The sequence below is a fragment of the Elgaria multicarinata genome, chromosome 3, assembly GCF_023053635.1.
Source record: "Elgaria multicarinata webbii isolate HBS135686 ecotype San Diego chromosome 3, rElgMul1.1.pri, whole genome shotgun sequence".
NCBI classification, from domain to species: Eukaryota; Metazoa; Chordata; class Lepidosauria; order Squamata; family Anguidae; genus Elgaria; species Elgaria multicarinata.
The window spans coordinates 71,881,498-71,904,836 of NC_086173.1; the positions used below are offsets into that span (position 1 = coordinate 71,881,498).

At 40.9% G+C, this 23,339-nt stretch overlaps 1 protein-coding gene across 3 annotated transcripts in view; it reads left to right on the plus strand.

Moving 5' to 3' along the window:
• The window catches only part of FBXO38 (F-box protein 38), a 35,913-nt gene extending 14,442 nt beyond the window's left edge, over positions 1–21,471 (plus strand). For 2 of the 3 annotated variants that reach the window (XM_063120572.1, XM_063120571.1), the window contains 12 exons: positions 807–949; positions 1,944–2,163; positions 2,833–2,952; positions 3,499–3,678; positions 5,796–6,509; positions 12,784–12,884; positions 13,367–13,469; positions 14,163–14,329; positions 16,524–16,669; positions 18,118–18,221; positions 18,852–18,965; positions 20,610–21,471. In XM_063120572.1, coding sequence (XP_062976642.1) covers positions 807–949; positions 1,944–2,163; positions 2,833–2,952; positions 3,499–3,678; positions 5,796–6,509; positions 12,784–12,884; positions 13,367–13,469; positions 14,163–14,329; positions 16,524–16,669; positions 18,118–18,221; positions 18,852–18,965; positions 20,610–20,788 — 2,291 coding nt within the window. In that variant the 3' untranslated portion in view covers positions 20,789–21,471. Of the gene's footprint in view, positions 1–806; positions 950–1,943; positions 2,164–2,832; positions 2,953–3,498; positions 3,679–5,795; positions 6,510–12,783; positions 12,885–13,366; positions 13,470–14,162; positions 14,330–15,652; positions 15,930–16,523; positions 16,670–18,117; positions 18,222–18,851; positions 18,966–20,609 lie in introns of those variants that run through there. The other variant, XM_063120573.1, reaches the window with a different exon arrangement.
• Positions 21,472–23,339: the final 1,868 nt, after the last annotated feature.

Genomic DNA, 23,339 nt, shown 5'->3' on the forward strand with positions numbered 1-23,339 from the left:
CGCTCATCCCAAAGTTGCTTTGGTTTCATAGCTTCTCCCCTGACCTTTTGACATCAAAAGGCTCAAAATAGTTTTATTTTCTTGAGCTTTTTGTGAACCTCAGTTGTATAGCCCTGGAACTTTTGGATCCTAGAAGAAATAGATATGGGGGAAAGTACTGTTGTGATTGACCAAAATTTCATTTAGCTTACAGCTTTTAATGAATGGATTCAATGCAAACAGTCCATGAATGGAAATGGCTTCTGTTCACGAAACAAGAGTTGTGGTCATGGAAGGAGTCCTCCCATGAATTCCTGTCCATGGAATGACTGTGTCCATTAAACTCGTAGTTTTTAAAAACATATAGATTAAAGGAAAATGTCACTTATGAATGGACTTCCCTCTATATCATCTTACTAGGCTCCTTGGCCACACAGGTCCCATTAGTTTCCAAGATGATTGGTTTGGAATTGAGCTATGTTTTTTCTCTATACCAAAGCAAAGTGAATACACTTTCAGTTAGGAAGCTGAATTCCTTTGGGCTATAATAATATTTCGTCTGTGCTCTAATCAGTCTGAATAGTTACTGAATAGCTGTGAAAAGCTGGGTGATACTATTCACTTGTATTTAATCATTCTAAGTAGCTGCTGCGCCTGGATAAAGAGTGCTGTATCAGAGTAACCAGGGAGTAGAACTTTTTAGAATGGTGGCAATGGAGAAAAATCTCAAGTAGAAGTGGAGATAGAATGTTAAAGCCATTCAAATTTGGAAGATAAATTAGATAAGAGATCTTGTGATAAGCCCATTTGTCGTCCCCCCTCCATAGATCATTCAAGATGGACTCGGCTATTTGATCTCACCTTGGTGAGATGCCATGCAATAAAGCTAGACTCCTTTAGTCAATTTATTGAGTTACTACCAAGCCTGGAGTTTATCTCACTGGACCAGATGTTCCGGGAACCTCCCAAAGTAAGTTTAACAAATATGTGTCTTTTTAAGTGTCCTGTTTTAGCATGAACATATACGTCTAATTAAATAGTTCTTTGACTGACTGGTTTTAAACATTTAAATTAATTACATAGTTCAGTGACTGGATTAAGAACAGAATAACATGAAGATAAAAACTAGTTCAATATTGTATATTGTACTAGTACTATTAGTCAAGATGTTGATTATAAGAATATTTTGTTCTTTCTGAAAAGATGTATAGTTGCAGTGATCTCATTTTACTAGAATCCTTGTTGCTCTTCATATTTCTATTTTTCCCCTGCTCTGGCTTGGTTTCATGCTTAAGGATGCAAGTCTGTGCATTTTTAAATGGAAAAAAGTCCCACAACTCCTGGCATTCCTTATGCTTGTTGGGGAATGCTAGGAGTTGTAAGACTCCCCCCCCCCCCATCTAAGGATTGCATAGGATTGTGTGTTAAGATATTCATTAGGCCGAGTAATCTCATACAATAGTAACATTGGACTTCATCAGGAGTGAAAAAGACTGGAAGCTTATCACAAACCAGCTGCATATCTAACGTTACGTAATAATGACGCACATTTCTGTGCATCTATCTGCCTTGCTTGGCAGTATGGTTTGGAGAAGTACTGTCAAAAAGTTGAGGCAGAGGGGAAGCTGATGTTGTAGGCTTCCCAGACACACACTTTTTCCCTTGGAAGAGAGACCCACTCCAGGCTCTTTCCTCCATAGAAGTTGTAAAGGACACAGCACTGTTGTCTCCTATTTTAGGAAAACATGTCGGCCGTTGTATCATCTGAAGCTTCTTCTCCAGTCTCTACCCTCACCTCAGACCTATTTGCATGCCTAAGAATCCACACACCAGACTAGGGGAAGGGGACAAGTGCTTCCTTAACTGGCTAAGAAACCAAGGGGTCAAGCGATCCTTGATATAAACTGTTTTTGTTCTTGAACCTCTTGTGAGTTGTCTGTCAGTGATCTTCTCATATATTTCAGGGGTGTGCTCGTGTAGGCCTAAGTGCAGGCACAGGAATTGGTGTTTCCTCTGCTTTGGTCAGCAATCAGAACTCCAACAATGATAATGACAACAATAATAACCACCAGAATAATAATGCAAATATACACCATAACAACCACCAGCAACCAAATGACCAAAATGAGGAGAATGAGCTGAGACAGGAGGAACAAGCAGAAGAACAGCAGATTGCAGCAGAGGGTAAATGCAACAAGCAGTTTAACTTAAGAGCTTTTTTTTGTAATTGAACAATATGATTGTGTGTACGTGTATACACATGCACAAATCCTTAAAGCTGCTAACATTCATGATTACACCTCTTTAATATCAAATAACAATTAAGTCTTCCATGTCACAAAATCTTTTACAACTATTCCTTTTGATCTGGTATTAATAGCATTTTTTAATTATTATTCTGGCCAATACTATTTTTGTGATAGAAAACTTAAAACAAGTGAATGATATCTGCTTAATATCCCTAATGATGTTATTTGCATAATAACCATCATTAATATTTTAGTTATAAAGTGAATATGCGTTAGTAGTTTCAACTTACAAACATCAGCTTAAATTCTCTGACTTCTTTTGGTTTGAAGGCCACATTTTCTATCTGAGAATGCCCTGTAGATCACTTACATAAAGGGCAGAGCCTTCATCAGAAGCTAGGATATAGGGGTGAATCAAAATCAGATTGCTCTCAAGTAATCAGATTACTTGAGATCTACTTTGTTATGTTTTCCTGGACAAAAACAGGCTCTCATGCTACAGTTGGGGCCTTTTGAAGCCTTCCTAAGATTGTAGTGCAGTTATGTGTGAATAGCTTCTGCCTACTTGTGGTGTTATCTGTGTCATTCTTGTCTCTATGTGCAGCACTGAATGATATGGAGGAGGTTGCGCAGGAAGATGGAGTGGCTATGGCAGAGAGCCACAGTGAAGCCTCTACAACTAATCAGGCACTTCTTCCTATGGAAGTTGATGAAGAACAAGCAGGTAACTGTCGTATCAGGATCATTTTCCTCTTGTTACATAGATTGATCGTTGAACAGTTTTTTTCCCTCACTGAGGTATATCAAGATAACCTCTATTTTAGGATAAAAAATAAGCTATTTAGGGTGCAATCCTGTCTGGATAGTTGCCCTAAATAATAAATAATAATAATAATAGTAATAATAATAATAATACACTGGCTACAAATAAGAAGCACATTGTGTAGTGCAAATTGGTAGGGGAAAGGGATTGGCAAGGAGAGGGGTGAAGATGGGAGCGAAACAGCAAGAGCCACTCCAAATTAAAGCACAATAGAGTATGTACTGTTTTGTTTCTTCTCTTCCTCTTTGTGTTTTGGTGTTGAGGGGAGCTTGAAGAAGAGCAAGGTGAAAGGTGTGGACTGCAGAAGCTCCTCCTGGTAGGTATGTAAAACCCATCTGGTCTGGGCCCATGTTTAGAATCCAGTGGAATAAGGAGCTCAGCCAAAGCGAGTCAAAGCATTGTGAACTCTGGAAAGTATACTAATCCATTGCTGAACTTTTCTTACAGGGCCTAGTGGCCTTCAGCCTAATGTAAATCTAGCACCTATTACTGTCCATGATTCAGATAGTGAGGATGAAGATGAGAACATGGCAACCTCGAGATCATGCATTACAAACAGCATTGCACAAAATTACTCAGATGGAGAGGAGAGAGTCAGAGATCCAGTGGAAATCCGGGAGCCATCAGGTGAGTTTTTGCTTCTTCATGTGTGTAGTGAAATTGGTCCTCTTTCAGCTATGAAGCATATAATACATGAATAAGAATTTTCTCTGAAATGTGCTTCATAGTGGTTGTGGTTCACTGTAGATAGATTTCGCTTGTCCCTCTTTCAATTCTTTCCCATATTTCTGCAGATCACCTTCTGCTTGTTTAAAAATGTTCTCAGGAGCATTCTCTGGTGGTGGTATGATTGCCCCCAAAAACACCTTGGATGGCAGTAGTTCCACTGTAACATATATGAAGGGCTACTTGGGCTTCACAGTGAAACGCCACATACATTTGTTGTTCTTAAGTATTGTGTGGCCAGTTTTGTTAATAGGATGCAAATACTTAGTTTCTATTACTGACTTGAAGTCCTTCCTTAATGGAATTTTCTGTTGCTGTTTGGGCTTTCACCAATCCCCCCCTTTCCTATGTAGAAGGCAGCTACCATCCACATAGTTTTTATTTCCTCAAAATCTGCCTGGTTCTGCGAAGATATTTTTTGCTTACTGTATGTTCTGTAAACTCCTTCATTCAGTCGGGATTGGCAATAGACTGCAATTTGGTTTTATTTCTGCATTTCCTTTAAAACAGTCATGAATTGGATGGTGCATTAACCGGTAATTCAAAGTATATGTTGGTTTGTCCGTCTAAATTAACTAACCAGGCTATCAAGCCATGGTTTGACCCTGCTTTGTTTTAATTAACTGTGGTTAGAACATACCACATCTGTCTTAAGTTTATATGCAGTGGGGACCTGCGATCTGTTCCAAAGTCAAAATGGAAGCTATCTATGCCTTTCTCTCATGTGTGAAGGAGGGCAAGGGGTGTGTGCAAGCTCAAGTCTTGTGCACGCTCATTTACAATTGTTTGAACCCGACCAATGATTTTGGATTGAATACTGTTGCATGCTTTGCTGAAATTTATGAGGACCAGATATTTTAAAAATTCTTCTCGAATAATCATCTGGAAGACGCGTGACTTTCTCTTGCAGGCTCATAGCTGTCCTTATTGCTTCATCTTTTGCGGTTTTGTTGTACAGTCTTCTGCAACCTAAAATGTGAGCGCAAAGCACATCAGCAAAATGTGGGGAAAGAAGTCATGTTTCTGCAGGCATTTTATTTATTTTATTTATTTATTTAAGGATTTTTATGCCACCATTCAGCCAAAAAAGGCTCTCATGGCGGCTTACAAAAGTATTTCTTGACAGTCCCTGCCCACAGGCTTACAATCTAAAAGACATGACACAAAAGGAAAGAGGATTGGGAGGGAGGAGGAGGAGGGGGGAAAGGAAAGCAAATTCAGACACTACAATCTTAGTTGGAAAGTTCAGCAGTTACAGGTGACAGCAGGAGGGAGGGGTGCTCTCAGCTGGAGCTGGACCCAGGCACGGTGGAGAGGTGCCTGGCTGCTGCTTCCTCCCTCACTGGTGGCCTCCGCAGAGACAGTTGATAGCAGGAGGGAGGGGGCTCTCAGCTGGAGCTGGACCCAGGCACGGTGGAGAGGTGCCCGGCTGCTGCTTCCTCCCTCACTGGTGGCCTCTGCAGAGACAGTTGACAGCAGGAGGGAGGGGGCTCTCAACTGGAGCTGGACCCAGGCACGGTGGAGAGGTGCCTGGCTGCTGCTTCCTCCCTCACTGTTGCACAGCTCATTTCTGGTAGTCAAAAATGCCTTAAGGTGTTGGTATAAATCTGAGGAGTGAGTGTATTAGATGGGAAGGAATCTATCAAAATATATTTTCTACAACATATTCCAGGAAGAATGGAAATTATTGTGGAATTAAAGTTCCCATCAATGAATGGCAGGTTTTATGTTCTGAAGCAGGAGTACTGTTGTTAACCAGGTAGCAACTATAAGAAGATATGAGATACATGTAACTAATATGAGCGTTTTAAGTTACTTAACTGTGTGTGGTAAAAGACAGGTTCAAGACATGAGGTAAGTGAAGTAGCCTCACATAGCTGCATAATGCCTTGTTTGGGGCTTTCCACTTGAATCATGTTCTAGGTACTCCTGTGTGTGTTGATAGCTGTAACTGTGTGTTGCACACTTTTCCATCACCTCATGTCGCTCTTCCCTTCTATCCACTGTTGTTCTTGTAGTAGTGAGTGGTAAAGGCAAAGCTCCACTGCGGAAGAGATGCAACGCCAGCCGGGTGAAACTGTTCCTTTCTGAGGAAAGCAGCTGTGAAAAAGGCTGTCAAGTCACCAGTGAGCAGATTAAAGCGGACATGAAAGCAGCCAGTGATGTGACAACAGAAAGAAATAAAAACAAAGATTGTTACCCGGGCTGTGGTGGTGGTGGTGGCGGTGGCACTGGACCTCCAGGGACCTCAGGCACTGCTGCTTCTCAAAGCCCTGATGGGGTGAGGACAGCTGATGGCACAAGCGAGGCCCCCGCCGCTGCTGCAGAGGACTCCGGGAAGTGTCTTTGCAGGAGTGAAGGCTCCAGTGAGAGGGATGAGGAGGAGAACTCTTTATGCTCCAGGTGTTCCTGCTATTCGCCCCAGAGCCAGCCAAGGAGGACTAATGGAGCCTCTGATGGCGAATGCCCGTCGGCCAGTGGAACTCGGGGTATGAATGGGCCAAATGTGGGAGGGGCGGAATTCTCCCTGAGAACATTACCAAATGGTGCCTCTCCAGGGGAGACCAACCATGAGAGGACTAATGAGAGAGTCTGTGGGACTGCCAATGAGGAGCAGAGCACTGGTTCGCCGCAAGGGAGGTATGAAGTGGAATATAATGAAGATTATCCCCGCAGACCTCTAACAAGAGCCAGAAGCAGACTTTCCCATGTGCCTCTGGTATCTCAATCAGGTACAGCTGCATTTGCATAGTCTTTGTCTTATGTTAAAGCAGTGTATTGTCAGAGGGTGCTGGAGGAGGGACAGCTGCATGACAGCAGTGTCATGCTTGCTCTGAAGCAGCATAAGGGTAGAGAAGAATAAGCTATTGTCGGAATAGAAGTGCCTTCTTTTTTTTTTTTTTAATGATTATGCTGATCCGTCCCTGTTAACAAAGCAGCTCACGAATAGAAATGGAACAATGATTGGGGTGGTGATATTTGAGCTCGTGATCTGGGAGAGGGCCAATATTCCTCTTGGGAAATTTCCCCCAAATTGCAGACTCTGATAACTCTTGATTTGGAAGCTGTTTTAAAAACGAAAGAGCAGCGTTGCTGAAAGCTATTCGTCAAAGGATAACTGACACTTGTGAAAGGCTTGCCTTGTCCAAGTAATGTATTTTGTGATACTTTTCTTCAAAGTGTAGCTGGAGAGCGTGACAATCTTGTTCTCCCCTCCCGACCCCTTGCCAAGGGCAAAGGGTCAGCTAGTGTCTGGCTGGTGGCATGAACCTGAGGCTTCCGTCAACGGCTGGAGCTGCAAAAATGGGAGGATGGACCCCACCCCAAATGTGGGTGGAATCCTGTGATTTGTTTAGCTCTCTTCTTGCTGGGTTTAAGCAGAGAGCCAAAACAAGCCACTGGGCCTGTTCAGAAGACACCTTAAACCCTTCTGGTTAAGTTTTTTGGTTAAGCGGCAGGTCTTGTGCGATGTGTTTTGCCAAACCCTGCTCACTCACAATTGGACTGTCCACAACAGGGTTAGTGGCTCTAACTGTGAATTAAAGTGTTGTGTGCGACAGCACAGCTTGTGGTTAGTGTTAACCCCAGAGAACCACAGTTTCACTAACCAAAGAGTCTGAAGTGTTGTCTGAACAGGCCCACTGTCTGGTTTCATGCTGGAAGGGGATGGCTCAGATGTGGAGGCCTGTATCTATGCCTGCCAGGCACTTGGAGCTCCAACTGCCCACAGTTACAGAGGCAGAAATGTGCTTCTGCTCCTCTGCCACCCTTTGCCAGGTCTGAGCTGGAGGGAGACTGCTGAGGCTTGTCTCTGCACCTGCTGGGCAACGGGAATGTCCACCACCTGGTAGAGGCAGAAACCAGCCTCCACTGCCTTTCCCTGGCTCTGAGCAGTAGGGATCAGCGTTGGCTCACCTCTACGACTACCAGGAGGTCAGAGCTTCAACTCCCAGCAGAGGCAGAGAAAGCCAGCATTGTTCTGCCACCCTTTGTAAACGGCCCAGAGAGCTTTGGCTATGGGGCGGTATATAAATGTAATAAATAAATATGAATAAAATAAACTGGAGAGGCACAGCTGAGGTTCTTCTGTTTATCCCTGACTTTGTGCTGTGTATCTAAGATGCAGCCCTGCACCAGGGACAAGATCCTGCCCGTTGGGACAGGGGCATCTCCTGGTGACCACAAATCCGTCAACCCCTGGTTATATGAATGTTCAACGTGTGTTATCTGTCTGCAGACGAAATTGGAAGACACACTTGAATTTTGTCTTCTACCCATCCCAGCATTATGCCCATATCCATCCACAGTTGGCGTCCTGTTGGCACGGTCTACCATGCTGGGATGCTAATATGTAGATGTACACTTCAGCTGTAGTAAGCATGCCTCCCAATCCGGATTATTTCTCCTACAATGCACTTTGTCTATCCAGTCAAAGTGGTTGAGGGATAGAGTTTCCTATTCTTTTAACTTATATGGAGAATGGTAATCTTGCTATACACTTTGTTTTGTTTAATTATAACACCGTAATTGCAAACATTTTAATGCTAATTCTGCTTTAATATATGTGGATATTCTAAAAGTTCCTTTTAGGTGACAATGTAAAAGCCCATGTTTTTTTTTTAGCATGTTGAGTATACAGTTGTTGCAATAATTTTGTTTTGTTCAACATCGTTACCAAAATAGATTAATATTGGAATGTGTTCATTTACTTCTCATAGCATTGAGAGGATCACTGCTTTTTATATATGATGGGAGGGAAAGGGTAATGAAAGTCACAGAGGGTGTGTTTGGACAACACTTTAGTCCATGGAGTGTGAATAGTCCACTCCATAGATGACTATTTGCATGTCACACTTGGGCGACACAGAAGTAGTGCTCCATGGAGTAGAGTATTCACACTCGTTGAATAGTTGCTTCTCCCTCCCCACCGAATGGCAGTGGTGGTTTCTGTTTACCTTAACAGGGCACCATCATTCCATGGGGAGGAGAGGCACAGTGCGTGGTGACACGCCGTGACCGTTGCTAGAGCAATGGCGGAAGCAGCACATGGATTACACCTCCTGTCTGGAGGCGGGATTCTTCCGCCGCTGCTTCTTTCTCCGGTGCCAGCTATGGCGCATCTTTTGCAGTGGCTGTCACTAGAGAAAGAAGTGTCGGCAGAGGAATCCCACTTTCTGACAGGAGGTGGAATCAATGCACCATTGCTCTGGTGGGTGCATCACCTCCCCTGCCTTTGGAGCCAACGTGCCCGTCGGTTCTTGCTGTGGCAGCCACAGAAGGACAGGTGATACAGGCACAGATGCGTCCTTTGCAGGTGCATGGATCTTGTAGTTTGACACATGAGGAGACCACTCTGCAGCCTCTTCTGCGCCAGGCATGGCATGTGTTCCTCCACATGCAACCGCTGCAGAAGCAAGAAGCAGCAGATTGGTCTCCTCATGAGTCAGGGGACAAGATCCATGTGCCGGCGAAGGATGCATCAGTGTAGAGCCATCTGATCCCCTGACAGGGATGATGTCGTTCAGCGCTGACATGCCCTTCCCTGTCAGCGCCATAGCAACAGGGAAGTGGGAGGCTATAGCAACGCTGCCCTCTTTCCTGTTGCCATGGTCCCGGCAAAGCAAGAGGTGTGCTGCGGCAGCGCAAGGATCTGTCCTTCACCTGTCACAAGCAGGAAAGTTTCTCTTACTCTTGCCTCATGACTCTGTAAGCACAGGAAATAATCAATGGAGCCCCCACACGACACAATAATCAACGGTTGTGCAGATAGTCAACTCTGCACACCATTGGCTATCTCCAGGAAATAACCAACAGTGATGTGCATTTTTTCCGACAGACAACACGTTAGTCAACGGGGGACTATTTAAGTAATGGTTGCCTAAATAGTCCCCCGTTGACTAACGTGTTGTCCGAACTGAGCCAGAAAAAGACTCATCAAAAAAATTGGGGAAAGAAAAAAACCCCAGTGATAATCCAGCATGTTGCATGACCCTTGTAGTATTTGGTTTATCATTTAATGTTTAAAACCTATGAATGATATTTATTTAGTCTTTGAAATTTATTACAAATTAGCATTTTACCAGTTCAGGATATTTTCTTAAATACAAACACAACTGGACTTCATTTTGCATTTACTTAAAGAAATATTTAACAAATGCAGAAACATAATTGAAATTAAACTGTCACTGCCATTATGGCTGAATTTTAGTAAATGTGGCTCTTAAATATTCCAGTTGCCTTGTTGGAATCTCCTTGAGCAGAATCCTTCAGCAGCCTACCAGATTTTTTCTCCATACCGTATTAAGTAAAACTATCCTCTTCTTGCAAAGCCGATTTCAGGTAAACAAAAAAGCGGCTGCATTCCTCTGAGTAGTTCTTCATTATTATTATTTTTAAAAAGAGTTTATCCCACATGTAGCTCCTATTACAATATTTTTAAAGATTTGTTTTGTAAGGGCATGTGTTTCATTTTAAACAGCATTGTAGCTCTTTCACTGTTGTCTTGCCATTCTAATATGGTGCTCATAAAATATGTACTGCAGGCTCATTAGGAATTTAGACAATGCTGAACCCCCTCTCATTAAGATGAACAGAGTAATCTCATGGACACACAAAAACGTTTTCAGTTGTGTTCTACCGTCAAGTTTTCCTAGTTAATATGGGCTTTCAACAGTCAATCAACAAAATTGGCAGCTGAGTATAATTCTTACATGCTTCTTTATTACTCAAGGGTGAATTGTAGTTGTAATGACAAGAGGAATTTTGAATCATTAAGTTTTTGAATCATTAAGTTTTTTGGACTGTACGTGTTAATTTTTGATTTTAAGTGGCTGTTGCTTTTTTTAAAGATGATTGCTGGAAGTACTGTGACTTCTTCTAGGTGTTGCCATCCTCAAATCTTCTTTGTTTCATTGCTATATGCAGACAGTAAGGTGATATTTATATGGCTGTGTTCTCTTGTCTGCTTCAGTAAGCAGAGCTCTTGTAAATGTCACTTCCCTGCAGGTGTGCAGGCCCAGAGAAAATAGGAATTGGAAGTGAATCTAAACAAAAAGATGACATAGATCCTAATATTGAAATTCCTATTCTCAGATATATCGTTCATAACTCTCCAGGCATTTACAAAATGACACATTGATTTATTATTTATTTAGTTTAAGAATGTGTATATATAGCCTTTCAACAATGTTTCCAGAACACGTCAGCTTTGGCAGAATCTATGTACCTGATATATGTAATTCTACACTTGCAGAATTTACTTGTGTTTGTACAGTGTCATCATAGGAATGCAAAGTGGAAGGGTACTTAAAAATCTTCTGACAAGACAGGAGGTATTACTCCTGACATATTGGAGCTGTTGATTATCACTGTCTTGCCATAATACCTTATTTCAAAAGTTAAACATAGCATTGACTAATTATCAATGATTTCATACTCTGTCCTTGTCTGAGTTCTGATGTTACATTTACATGTTCTAGAGACTATAATCTATGACCAGAGCACATGCAGGTCTCTGAATTTAACAGCTCACATGGGTTTCCTAAAGATTCCATGACAAGTTCTCCATTATCCATCTTGTATCAGAAATCATGTCATTTGATTCAATCACAGAGCTCAATTCTAATCCCATTTGTGCAAGTCATGTCATATCTGGAAAATATTGCATGGAACTTGCTCTTCACATTTTCTTCAATAGATTAAAACCTGGTTTGAACATTACGGTGGGAAGTCGTGGATTAATTAATCCAGTGATTTTCTGCAACACATGCTGTGGCAATTTTGAATATTCAAACTTTGATCAGGGCTTGCTATGTCCAAACACAGACAACGACCTGGTTCACACCTAATAAAAATCCTATGGGTTGTCATTGAACTGTGGGTGTGAATCGTGAGTTCTTGTTACATGCAAATCCTGCGCTATGGGTTTTTAACCATGAACAGCCCAGGAAGAGAACACATGGTTTGTGAATTCTTAGTTGATCATGGATAATAACCTATAGTAAACCATAGTGCAGACATTGCACTTAACGGCAACTCACAATTCATCGACTACCCACGTTTCATTGAGAACCCATACTCAGTCCCTACTTTGGGTTGTCATTACATGTGAACCAGTATCTGGGTTCAGATCACGTAGCAACCCCTCATCTGGGGCTGAATATTCCAAAAGGCTACAGTAAGTCATAGGTTAAATAATCCACGATTTGTTTCTTATGTGAAAACAGGCCCTAAATCAGTGAGATACTACACACACCATATTCAGTCCAGTATTTTTGTGATCTTTTGGCCTACTTAAGGTTTGTATTCTTTCAAACATTTTCAGTGGTAGGAATATTATCAAATTGCTGCAAGTACATGATTAAAAGCTAAAGATTTAATATTACTTCTTTCCAGGTTGGGCTCCGTCATGTGAATAGACCCAGTTTTTAACATTAGGCTTTATGCTTGCCTCATTAAGACCTAAAAATAGCATGACTGAGAGCATTATTACTGAACTCTGAAAATGCTCACACCATGTGGTGTAATTTTTCTCTCCTGAACATGTTTAATTTGGTGCAGGTCCCACTGAGTTCATTGACTCTTACTTTCTGGTAAATAAGCTTAAGATTGCAGTTTTAAAAAGGTGAGTCCATGATGGTACTTAGCAGTGGAATTTTCGCTCAGAAGTAAAACCACTTCTCCGATTATACTGTATTTTTCTGAACCCCTGGTTGTAAGCTCTTTGACCTACCGGTGATTCATATCACAGCATTCTAGAATCCCTCTTCTCCAGGGCCTTATTCTTTTTAGTTATAACTAACAGGATTATTATTATTATTATTATTTATTTATTTATTTATTTATATAGCACCATCAATGTACATGGTGCTGTACAGAGTAAAACAATAAATAGCAAGACCCTGCCGCATAGGCTTACATTCTATGTTTCCTTAACATCCATTGCTACTCTGTTACAGCTATGCACAAATAAGGAAGTTTCAATTTTTAATTAATTTTTCTCCCCAGAATCAACCAAACCAAAGCCCAGGCATTCAGTGAAGCGGAAAAGGACAGCTGACAAGTCCACCAGCACCAGCGATCCTGTGATTGAGGATGACCATATCCAGGTGAGGTCTTTCTAGCCTCAAGCTGAAAGGCCATTTTACTGACAGTCTAGATGGATGCGCTTCAAAACCACAGAAACATTTGGTTCAAGGTCTTTTCTCTACAGTTGGTTGCATTTTTGTAAAGGACATTGTCAGACTGAAAAATCACTTTCTCCAGGGCATATCGAACACATTCTTTTTGTTTTTTCCCTCCCAACATATCTGACTGATGAACTCTTTGTAAATATGCATATTTTAGTAGCAGCTGGAACCAGTCAGTGTCTTTTAAGCAGTGAGGAAGAAGTTCTAGTAGAGAGGGATGTCAGATAACCCATTTAACAAGGAATGCATTTTGTGTTGTCAAATATTTCCTCACCGTTTTCAGTATCATATAACATTCCACATTCTGTCATAGGACAGCTGCTGCCCAAATTTCATTGTAGTTGATTTATTTGTGTGGTTCATGTAGTAGCCTTTAATTTTTTAAAAAATATTTTCTCTAGATTCTGACACTGAAATCAAAGAACCTTGTTGGGATCACCTTGACAAACTGTGGCATAACAGACCTAGTGCTGAAAGACTGCCCTAAAATGATGTTCATTCATGGTATGTATGTTTTGATTGTTGGAGCCTGAGGATTTTTTGAAGTTTCTTTTCACCAGACTTGGCACATCTCTCATCCTAACTAACTGCACCATAGGATTTCTGGGTTTTTTCTCTGACCGTAATCTACAGAAAGCAAAAAAAATGCTATAGTAATGAATGCCATTAATGAGCAACACTTTACCTTCACATATCTAAATAAACTGTGTTATAAACTATGACGCTCCTGTGCCCCCCAAAAGGAAGATTCCATTGTTACTTGTCAGCTATATTCCCCATGCTTATGGGCTAAGGGCCCTCTCTTTCTCTTGTTGCCTTGCCATCAGAAATGTGCAGGGTATCGATAGAGTTGAGCCACGTAGAGCAGAGAAGTGGAAGAAGTAAAAGAGGTAAGAGAGAATCAGAGATTTAACGCTAAGATTAAAACGGTAGTCAAACCTCTCAATTTTTATATATGTGCTTTTAGTTCTCATTTCCTAATTTCATTAACACAGGGAAATGTGAATTAATTCAACAAGGCTTGACGCTGAAGTGTTTCTTAAAAGCTGACACGTTTTGGCAATCTTTCCAGCACTGCAGTGCAGCCAGCATTTTGTAATGGGATATATTTTTAGTTATGTGCGTCTAAACTTTAATCTTTACATGTTATCTTTTATGTTTTGCTGACTTAGCATTTTGTTTTCCTATAACTTGTAGCCACCAGATGCCGTGTACTTAAGCACTTAAAAGTAGAGAATGCACCAATTGTTAATCGGTTTGACTATGCTCAGTGCAAGAAATTAAATATGGATCAGGTACTGGATCAGATACTGCGGATGCCACCAGAGAGAAACCGGATAATTTATCTTCGTCCAATGCAGCAGGTATTCATATGACTTCCATTAAATCAGAATGAACCTGCTTGTATTCTTATGTGCTTTGCTCCCCCTTTTTTTTTTTAACATGAAGGCTGCAAGTGCAAAGTTAAGGTTAGAGAGCACTCAGTTTCTCTAAATGAGTTTAAGTCTCACAGGCCAGATGAATTACATCCCTAGTTACTGAAGGAATTTGCTAGTGTTATTGCAGAGCCACTGTCTGAAATCTTTGAGAACATCTGGAGAACAGGTGAGGTTCCGAAAGACTGGAGATGGGCAGATGTCTCCATCTTCAATAAGCAGAAAAGGGTAGATTCAGGAAACTAGAGACCTGTCAGAATTATGCAAATAATCTTGAGCAGATAATTAAGCGGTTGACTGTGGGCATCTACAAAGTAATGCACTGATTATCAGAAGTCAACATGGGCTTGTCAGGAATAACTCATACCATAGCAACCATGTCTTCTTTTTGATAGAGTTACTAGCTTAGTAGATCATGGGGTTGCTGTGGACATAGTATATCTTGATTTCACCAAAGCATTTTACAAGGTTTCCCATGGAATTCTTGTTGAGAAGATAATACAATGCGGGTTGGAAAATTCTACACTTAGATGGATCCACAGTTGGTTGAACAACCGTACTCAGTGACCCTGTTCAGATGACACGCTAAGCCAGAGTGGTTAAGCATTTTGAGCTAAACATTATGGCTTAGCATATCATGTGAACCATGACTTTCTGTGTTGTGTGAACCATTCCTAACCATGGTGGCTATATAAGCATGGTTTAAACACGTTCACTAACCATTTGCTGTACAAGGATTAATGGCCTAGCTATGGCTTAGTGTGTCATCTGAACAGGCCCAGCTTCCTCCTGGAGGGAGGTCTTGAGACGAGTGAGTTAGGGCTCTGTCCTAGGCCCTGTGCTATTCAACATTTTTATAAATTACTTGCATGAGGGTGTAGAAGAGTTGCTGATCAAATTTGCCGGTGACATGAAGTTGGGAGGGATAGCCAACACATAGAAGACAGGATCAGGATTCAAAAGGATCTAGAGATGCTGGAATACTGGGCCAAATCTAGCAAGATGAGATTCAATACAGATAAATGTAAAGTCTTGTATTTAGGTGCAAAAAAATCAAAGATAGAGGTATGGGATGGGGGAGATCTGGCTTCGCAGCAGTACATGTGAAAAGGACTTAGGTGTATCACAAGCTGAATGTGAGCCAGCAGTGAAATGCAGCAGGTAAGAAAGCTAATGCAGTTTTGGGCTTCATTAATAGAAACATAGTGTCCAGTTCACGGGAAGTAATATTTCCGCTCTATTCTACGTTAGTCAGGCTGCTTTTGGAGTACTGTGTCCAGTTCTGGGTGCCCCATTTAAAGAAGGACATTGACAAGTTGGAGCGGGTCCAGAGAAGAGCAACCAGGATGGTGAGGGCTCTGGAAACCAAGTCCTTTGAGGAACATTGAAATTGCTGGGTATGTTTAGCCTGGAGAAGAGAAGATTGAGGGGACACATGAAAGCAGTCTTCAAATATTTGAAAGGCTGTCATTCAGAAGATGGAGCAGCCTTGTTTTCTGTTGCTCCAGAGGGCAGGGCTAGAGCTAATGGGTGGAAATTGCAGGGATGCTGGTTTTAGCTAAATATCAGAAGGAAACCTAATGGTAAGAGTTGTTTGACAGTGGAACTGACTGCCTCAGGTGATGTTGGGCTCGCCTTCACTGGAGGTATAGAATCATAGCTGGCTTTTAGGACTTTTTCCTGTCTAAACATACATAGGATTGTGTCTTAAATGACTCAGATAAAACAGAGAGAAGATCAGCGCTAAAACTAGAAAAAACAATAAGCTAGAATTTGCTAGAGTCTCTGTATGGTCTATGTTTAATTCACCAAATAGATCAATATTCTGTAAAATAAATGCAGCTTAGGTCTGAATGGTCATGTAAACTAAGACTTTCCCCCTGCTCTTCTTTAAATTTGAATGTGCTTTTAGAAGTGTCGACAGCATCTTGTACAGAATTTCTTGATCTAGTAAATGGTTCTCAAATTCTCAATTGTGTTCATACTCTTTCAGCTCATCACTACTTTCCCTAAAGAAAAGTGTGGCACACTTTGACTGCTGATTGCATACACCCTGCGAAGTATGTAGATATATGTGCCTCTTTTCTCTTGGTTTCAAGCCATGCTGTGCCTTTTTCCACAGGTTGACACGCTGACGCTAGAACAAAAGATATTCAGTGGTCCTTACCCATACCACATCTGCGTAATTCATGAGTTCAGTAACCCTCCAAATGTCCGCAACAAAGTGCGCATTCGCAGCTGGATGGATACAATAGCAAACATAAACCAGTAAGTCAGTCTCTCTCTCTCTCTCTGTGTGTGTGTGTAAGTGTTTGTCTTTCACTCTTTCTCTCTGAATAGATCATATGCAGAGCTCAGAAAGGTCTCATGATTCTAAGCAAAGAAGTAGCTTTTATTAAACTTAGTGGAATTGACTTACAAATTTAGGACTATGGTTGCTGGTGTTCAGATAGCCATTTGTGTCGCCCTACTTACCCGGTCCTGCTGTTGTTTTAAGAGTACTTTGAGATATTTGAGAAGACGAGGTGTGGAATATTAATGACATTGTTACAGTTTAATATATCAGAAATGCCCTGTTCCTTGGCTCTGTTGGAAGTAACAGTATTTAAAGCTTTATATGCCACTCTGTGCTCCTCTAGCAGATTCTCACCAATAGGAAATAGTCTGGTCTGCCACTTTGACCTGGGTGTGTTTCTTTTCCTGGCTTAGAATGGTGCTGAGATTATTTCATAGCTTGCTTTTGGGGGATCATATTTCAGTCTTGATTATGTCAGCCCTGTCCCTCAGACATCAGAGGTACTCATCATATTTCCATTTTATGTGGAACTCAGTAATCTAGCTTCAGTCTTATTTTGTCTAATCCTCTTGTTATATAGGACTTTCCCAATGCAAGGAGGTTAGCTCCAAGTCCAGGGACTGTTGTCCTCATTACATTATAGTCTATAATGTCAGTGTCATGTATGCCCCTACTGCTCCAGTGTTGGGAGCAGGTGACGCAGGGAATCAATCAGAAACAGATTCTGATTCAGAAGATGCTGAGCCAGTGGGGGAGGAAGTTCACACGGAAGAGCCTCCAGATGCAAATGCGCCCCTTCCAGAGTCTGTCTCCCCAAGGCCAGATCCTATGCTCTCAGGAGACAGGGAGTCAACTTCCGGGGGTGAACGTTCGAAAACATTACTGGATGCTAGGAATCGCCCGAAGTAACGTTCAGCAAGATTAGCAGCAAAGAGACAGTCGGAGAGATTGTGTGGATTGCTTAAGAAGGCCTCTATGCTCCCTCTTCCACCTTGAAGCTTGGGACATTTGAAAAGCCTTTTCTTTCCTTTAAAAGGTCAATTGTTTTGCTTAGTTTGCATAGCGTTGCCTAGGGGGGATTTTCCCATAAGGGTGCCTAGTTTGTGTTATTTATTTATTTATTACATTTTTATACCACCCAATAGCCAAAGCTCTCTGGGCAGTTCACAAAAATTAAAACCACAATAAAACAACCAACAGGTTAAAAGCACAATTACAAAATACAGTATAAAAAGCACAACCAATTACAAAAGTGTTAATTGTTTGCAATAAAGCTTTGTGGATTGGCCTAGGAACTTTAATTGGTTTTGACTCCTTGGGGACACTTGAGCAGCTACAGCCCAGGACAGTCCGCTTCTTAGGTTGAATCCAATATATATCCCATCAATGTTCATATTCCTCCTTCCTCTTTGTCCTTCAGAGAGCTTATTAAGTATGAGTTCTTCCCTGAAGCCTCACGAACAGAGGATGATTTAAAAAAATATACAAAGTATCCCTGGGGGAGAGACATCTACACTCTAGAAGGTAAGCATTATGGAAACCTAGAAAACAACTATGTACATAATCCTCAAGAAAATAATTATTTTAGGATATTAAAGTAACATTAAAAAAAAGTACCTTTTGAACATACAGTTAGAAACCAGCCATTATGAGACAAGAGTGTAGAGATGCAAAGATACTCCAGGAATTGTCTGTAATAAAATATTTAAATGAAAAGCTCTGGCTGTGGGGTGACTGTGTTTTTTAAAGAACAGGATCACTGGATGAAATAAAGAACGTTGGTTTGCAGAGGTGCCGAGCGTTGTCATTTCAGATATTCAACAAGGGGCAAGATGTATGAAGGGAGGGGGATTGAGATTGCTGGCGCCATTGCCTCCATGTGTTAAAGCTGCCACCTGCACAGGCAGTAGGTCACCAAAGTGCAGGGTATAGGTTGCACAATGGCTACAGGGCACCTCTTATGCCTGAGGAACCCGATGTGCAGAAGAAGCAGGGCAAGCGTGTGCAATCTCCATCTCCTCACCTCCATGTTCCATCTCACCCCTGATGGAACATCTGCTTAGAACTAAGGCAGTTGCAGAGGAGGGGAAAGGGTTACAATGGGGAAAGGAGCACAGTTACTTCCTTATTTTGCTCTGATTGCCTCTATTGTAGGTGTTGTGGATGGGGCTCCCTACTCCATGATTACTGATTTCCCTTGGTTGAGGTCACTCAGGACAGCTGAGCCTAATGGCTATGCTAGATACGACTTTGAGGATGATGAAAAAAGTAAGTGAATTGAAATACAGTTATTTATATAGCATATCTGAGTTGGACATCTGCTTAAAGGCACCTGAAGCACTGTATGACATTAAAATGCAGTACAGTTTCATTCTAAAAAACGACCTGTATCTAGGAGCTCTGAGGGAATGGTTTCATCCATGCGCTCCTCCTTGTTTATTAATATCTGAGTGAGGCCTTGCTCTGTAATTCAACAGTTAACCATGTTCATTCTGCTTTGGCACAGGACATTTTCTTTAGCTGTGTTCATGCTTTTGAATGTCCTTCCCACTCAAGTCATAGGGTCCCTTTTCAGCATCAGGTTAAGGCATTTTTGTTAAAAGGGACATTTCCTGGGTACAGAGTTAATTCAGCTGGTGCACCAGGTGCGCTCTTTCTTGAGGACGATGAATCTTGCCACAGCAACCCATGTCTTAATTATCTCTCATTTAGAGTACTCTAATACCTTTGTCCATGTGGCTGCCCTTGACAAGTATTCAGAAATTACAACTAGTGGAAAAAGTGTCGGCTGAACTGTTGTCTGGCTTGTGCTTTAGGGACTATCTATTACCTTTCTTGAACCAACCACACTGGCTTCTAATGCAAGGTGCTGGCTTTTACCTATGAACCCCTAAACGGCTTAGGCCAGGATATGTGAAAGACCACCTCCTCCTATATGAGCCTGCCCATAATCTGAAGCCTTCATCAGAGGCTGTGCTGTATATCCAACCACCAAGAAAGGCAAAGTTCGTAGGTACACAAAACAGGGCCTTTTCTGTAGCAGATTTCCAATTATGGAAATCCTGAGGGAGGTCAGGTTGGCTCCATGCTTACTGAGTTTTAGACATGCAGTAAAAACTGCACTGTTCTGCCAAGCCTTTAATTGATTTTAATATTGACTTGGCTCATTTTGAAGAATATTTTGTTTGCTTTTATTCTGTTGTCATTTTATTGAATTGTTCTAAGTTGTACATTGCTTTGCAGGCCCTGGTGGGTAGAAAGGCGATTGTAACATATTCATAATAAATATTGTTATCATTTGGCTGCCGAATTGATGTTTTTTTTATATGGTTGCAGTGTGTGATTTGTATTGGTTTATACAGGGAATTTGAGTTTTTTAATTTGGTTATTTTACCTTGTGTCTGTTTTGATCATCTGTTTGCTTCTTGGGGTACAGCATGTAAATAAAGCTGGTAAGCAAAATTAAAAAAATATTTTCTGCAGTATTTCCTCAAAATAGATTGCATGTGTGTCTTCTCAAACTTTGCAAGATAACGTGCAAGAATAGCACTTTTATATGGCAGGCATCACTGAAATGAGCTACATAGCTCCAAGAGCAGCAAAACTCAACTATTAGGGAAAGTCTGATAACACTGTTGCATTATGTGCTTGGAATAAAAGAGAGGACAGTTACACATATCCTATTTGTAGGAGCTGCTTCAGATCTAGGGGAAAGTTTGTTCAAAGCAATATTGTGGACTGTTAGGCTGATCCTAGCCCTGTTTGTTAATCACTTTACATTGTTTATACTTAAATTTGAATGATTGATGCCTTTTGGCTGAGAAAACATTTGTTGATTTAAAAAGTCAGTGTGAATTCCAATGAATTTCTCCTCTCTCTCTCTCTCTGTCTGTCTGTGTATATATATTTTAGCGACTATTTATGCTCCCCGAAGAAAAGGACAGCTGTCAGCAGACATCTGCATGGAAACCATAGGCGAGGAGATTTCTGAGCTTCGTCAGATGAAGAAAGGTGTATTCCAGCGGGTGGTTGCTATATTCATCCATTACTGCGATGTTAATGGGGAACCAGTAGAGGATGATTACATCTGAATGGATCAGGCTGCAGGTTTCCAGCCCTTCCTACCTTTTGACTGGCATTGCCAGCAAAGAAAGCAAGTGGATTCCTTCCACTGCCTTAGTGCACTGAGAGGTCTTGGAACTTGTGTGGTTCACAGCTGCCTCCAACGCCTACTGGAATAGTTTGTAGTAAATGTATAATGAGAAGTTGCGTTGTATACTGAGGACTCTACACAGAAGAAAAATCTTCCTAAAGTTGACTTTATTTCATATGTTTATATTACGAAATTTAATTTAAGTTCCATTTTAATGAAAGCAACTAGTTATGGCAAGGGAAAAAAAGTTTGAATTTCTTAGTCCATATGATTCATAGCAGTATTTTTGTTGGTTTGCCACAAGCAAAAACCCCATCTGCCATGTTCAGGAGCCACAGGAGTCTTTTAAACTGTGCCTTTTTTTCTCTTGAGCATCTAAGAGTCCATTCTGAGTAAATCTGTTGAACAGTCTGAGTCTTGTGCATTTTTCAAGGGGAATAAAACAGAAGTTAAACCAGTGAAGAATGACAGAAGTGAGACGAGCAGCCATGCAGATGTTCTATAGAAAACTTATTTATTTATTTAAAAAAACAAAGAACAAATCTTGATTTCAGAATTTAATAAACTAAGAAGCTTGTCGGCCGGAATGTGCAAGATTAATAAAAGGCAATACATTCAGAAGTGTTTTCTGTTGCAGTTTTCTCCTTTATTTTGGTATATAGATTTCTAAAAAAAAAAAAGATGCAAATTCATTATGAACTCAGCAAATGTAGGTTCACTTGTCTTCAGCGTATGGCTGCTCATGTTACTTCTGCCTGAATTCCACAATGGTCATTTTGTCTCCAAATGGTTAATCTGCACAAAGCACATTACAGGTGTCTATTCCTAGGATTATGGGAGTCATATAACCCTGAATAACTGTTACAGGATCTTCTGATGGGAACATACATATCACATGGAGTAATGATAATAGCCGTGTAATAACTGGGAAGTTTCTAAGTATAATCAGAGCAGTGAGCTAAATTTAGTACCATCAGATGCCAACAATTATTGCCCTGTTAAGATCCTTGGTTCATTTGAGTTCTATGGTAACTTACCACATTAACACCTTTGCTGAATACATCCTTTTTATGTTAATAACTGAGATTATTTTCATCCATCTTATTGCCTAGGTTCTGTTGTTAAAATGATGTCCCAAAAGCGATGGAACTTGCCTTCCAATTGCTTTGCTGATATGCTATTCTTTGAATAACAAAACTCAGGATGTTGTAAACCTTGAAGTTGGAAATTACAGCCTAGTACTTCCTCCATTCTCTTTGTAGCTTTGAGATAGCTAAAATGTGTGCATAATTAGGCACTTGAGCAAACACTATTGCCAGTTATGTTGAGTTATATATTTACACATGAAGGTTAGATTATCAAGGTCCAAATAAAGGATGCAGCGGTTAGTAGTAGTTGGGTATGAACATGCTTCCTGTTCAGCAGATGAACACAGCAAATGACTGTGTGTGTGTTTTGTATTATGTGCCTTTCTAGAGAGCTTATCTCTGCTTTTTCATGATAGTCGGAAGCAATAGCTACATTTTATGCATTAATTAGTGTGACTGAATGATTGGATATGAAATGCAAGAGTGAAGGGTGTATAATCAGGGTTGTGTAATCTATGGAAATACAGCAATCTGAAAAACCCAGCTCCCATTTAATTCCCTCAAAGTGCATAGGCATTAGGAATGTGCATAAATATATATTTAGTGGGTCTTGGTCTTACTGCCCCAGATCCTTTTTTTAAAAAGTAATCAACAAACAGCTTGAAAGATTCTTGTGGGAAGCATGTTTCCTTAAACTGAAGATTTCCTGGAGCTAAAACAGCATTAAATTCAAACCCCACGGTTGCCCATAATAAATCTTAAGACCCTAAGACTCCTAACTTGTGTCAAGATATTCAGAGTTGAGCTGTGAATATCCCCATAATAAAATACACTAGGTACGCCTAGTTTAGGGCTGGGATGGAAGCTGACCTTTGATCCCTACTCACCGGAGGAGTTTACAGTTTGGGGAGGTGGGGATTAAAGCGTTGAGAATCTTTCAGTTGCATTTAATGTGCTCCAAAAACTCTACTGGCAGTTCATCCAATATAACACACTCACTCTGCAAGATTTGGATATCTGTTGCTCTCAGCACACCTGAAGCAACTTAGTAAATGGTTGATGAAACTTGTTGAGTCACTCCCAAAGCCAGCAGAATTCCTGTACAAATGATTACAAATAGTTTCTAATTGCATAGTCTGGCAGCGTGTGAGGAATAGAATAAAAATTAGATCTATATTACAAATTCAGTGGAAATCCGCTGTTAAAACCAGCATATGCTTTACAAGCCACAGAACAAATTAATTCTTCAGACTCATTGGATGCTGAGCAGACAGCATGCAAAACTAAAGCATGTGGCCATTCAGACTAGAAGGTAGTGCTAGTCTCCCAATTCTGGGCCTGGGGTGTTTGCTAGAATTAGCATTCAGGATGTAATGTTTCTGTAAAAGGGGGTATGGAATT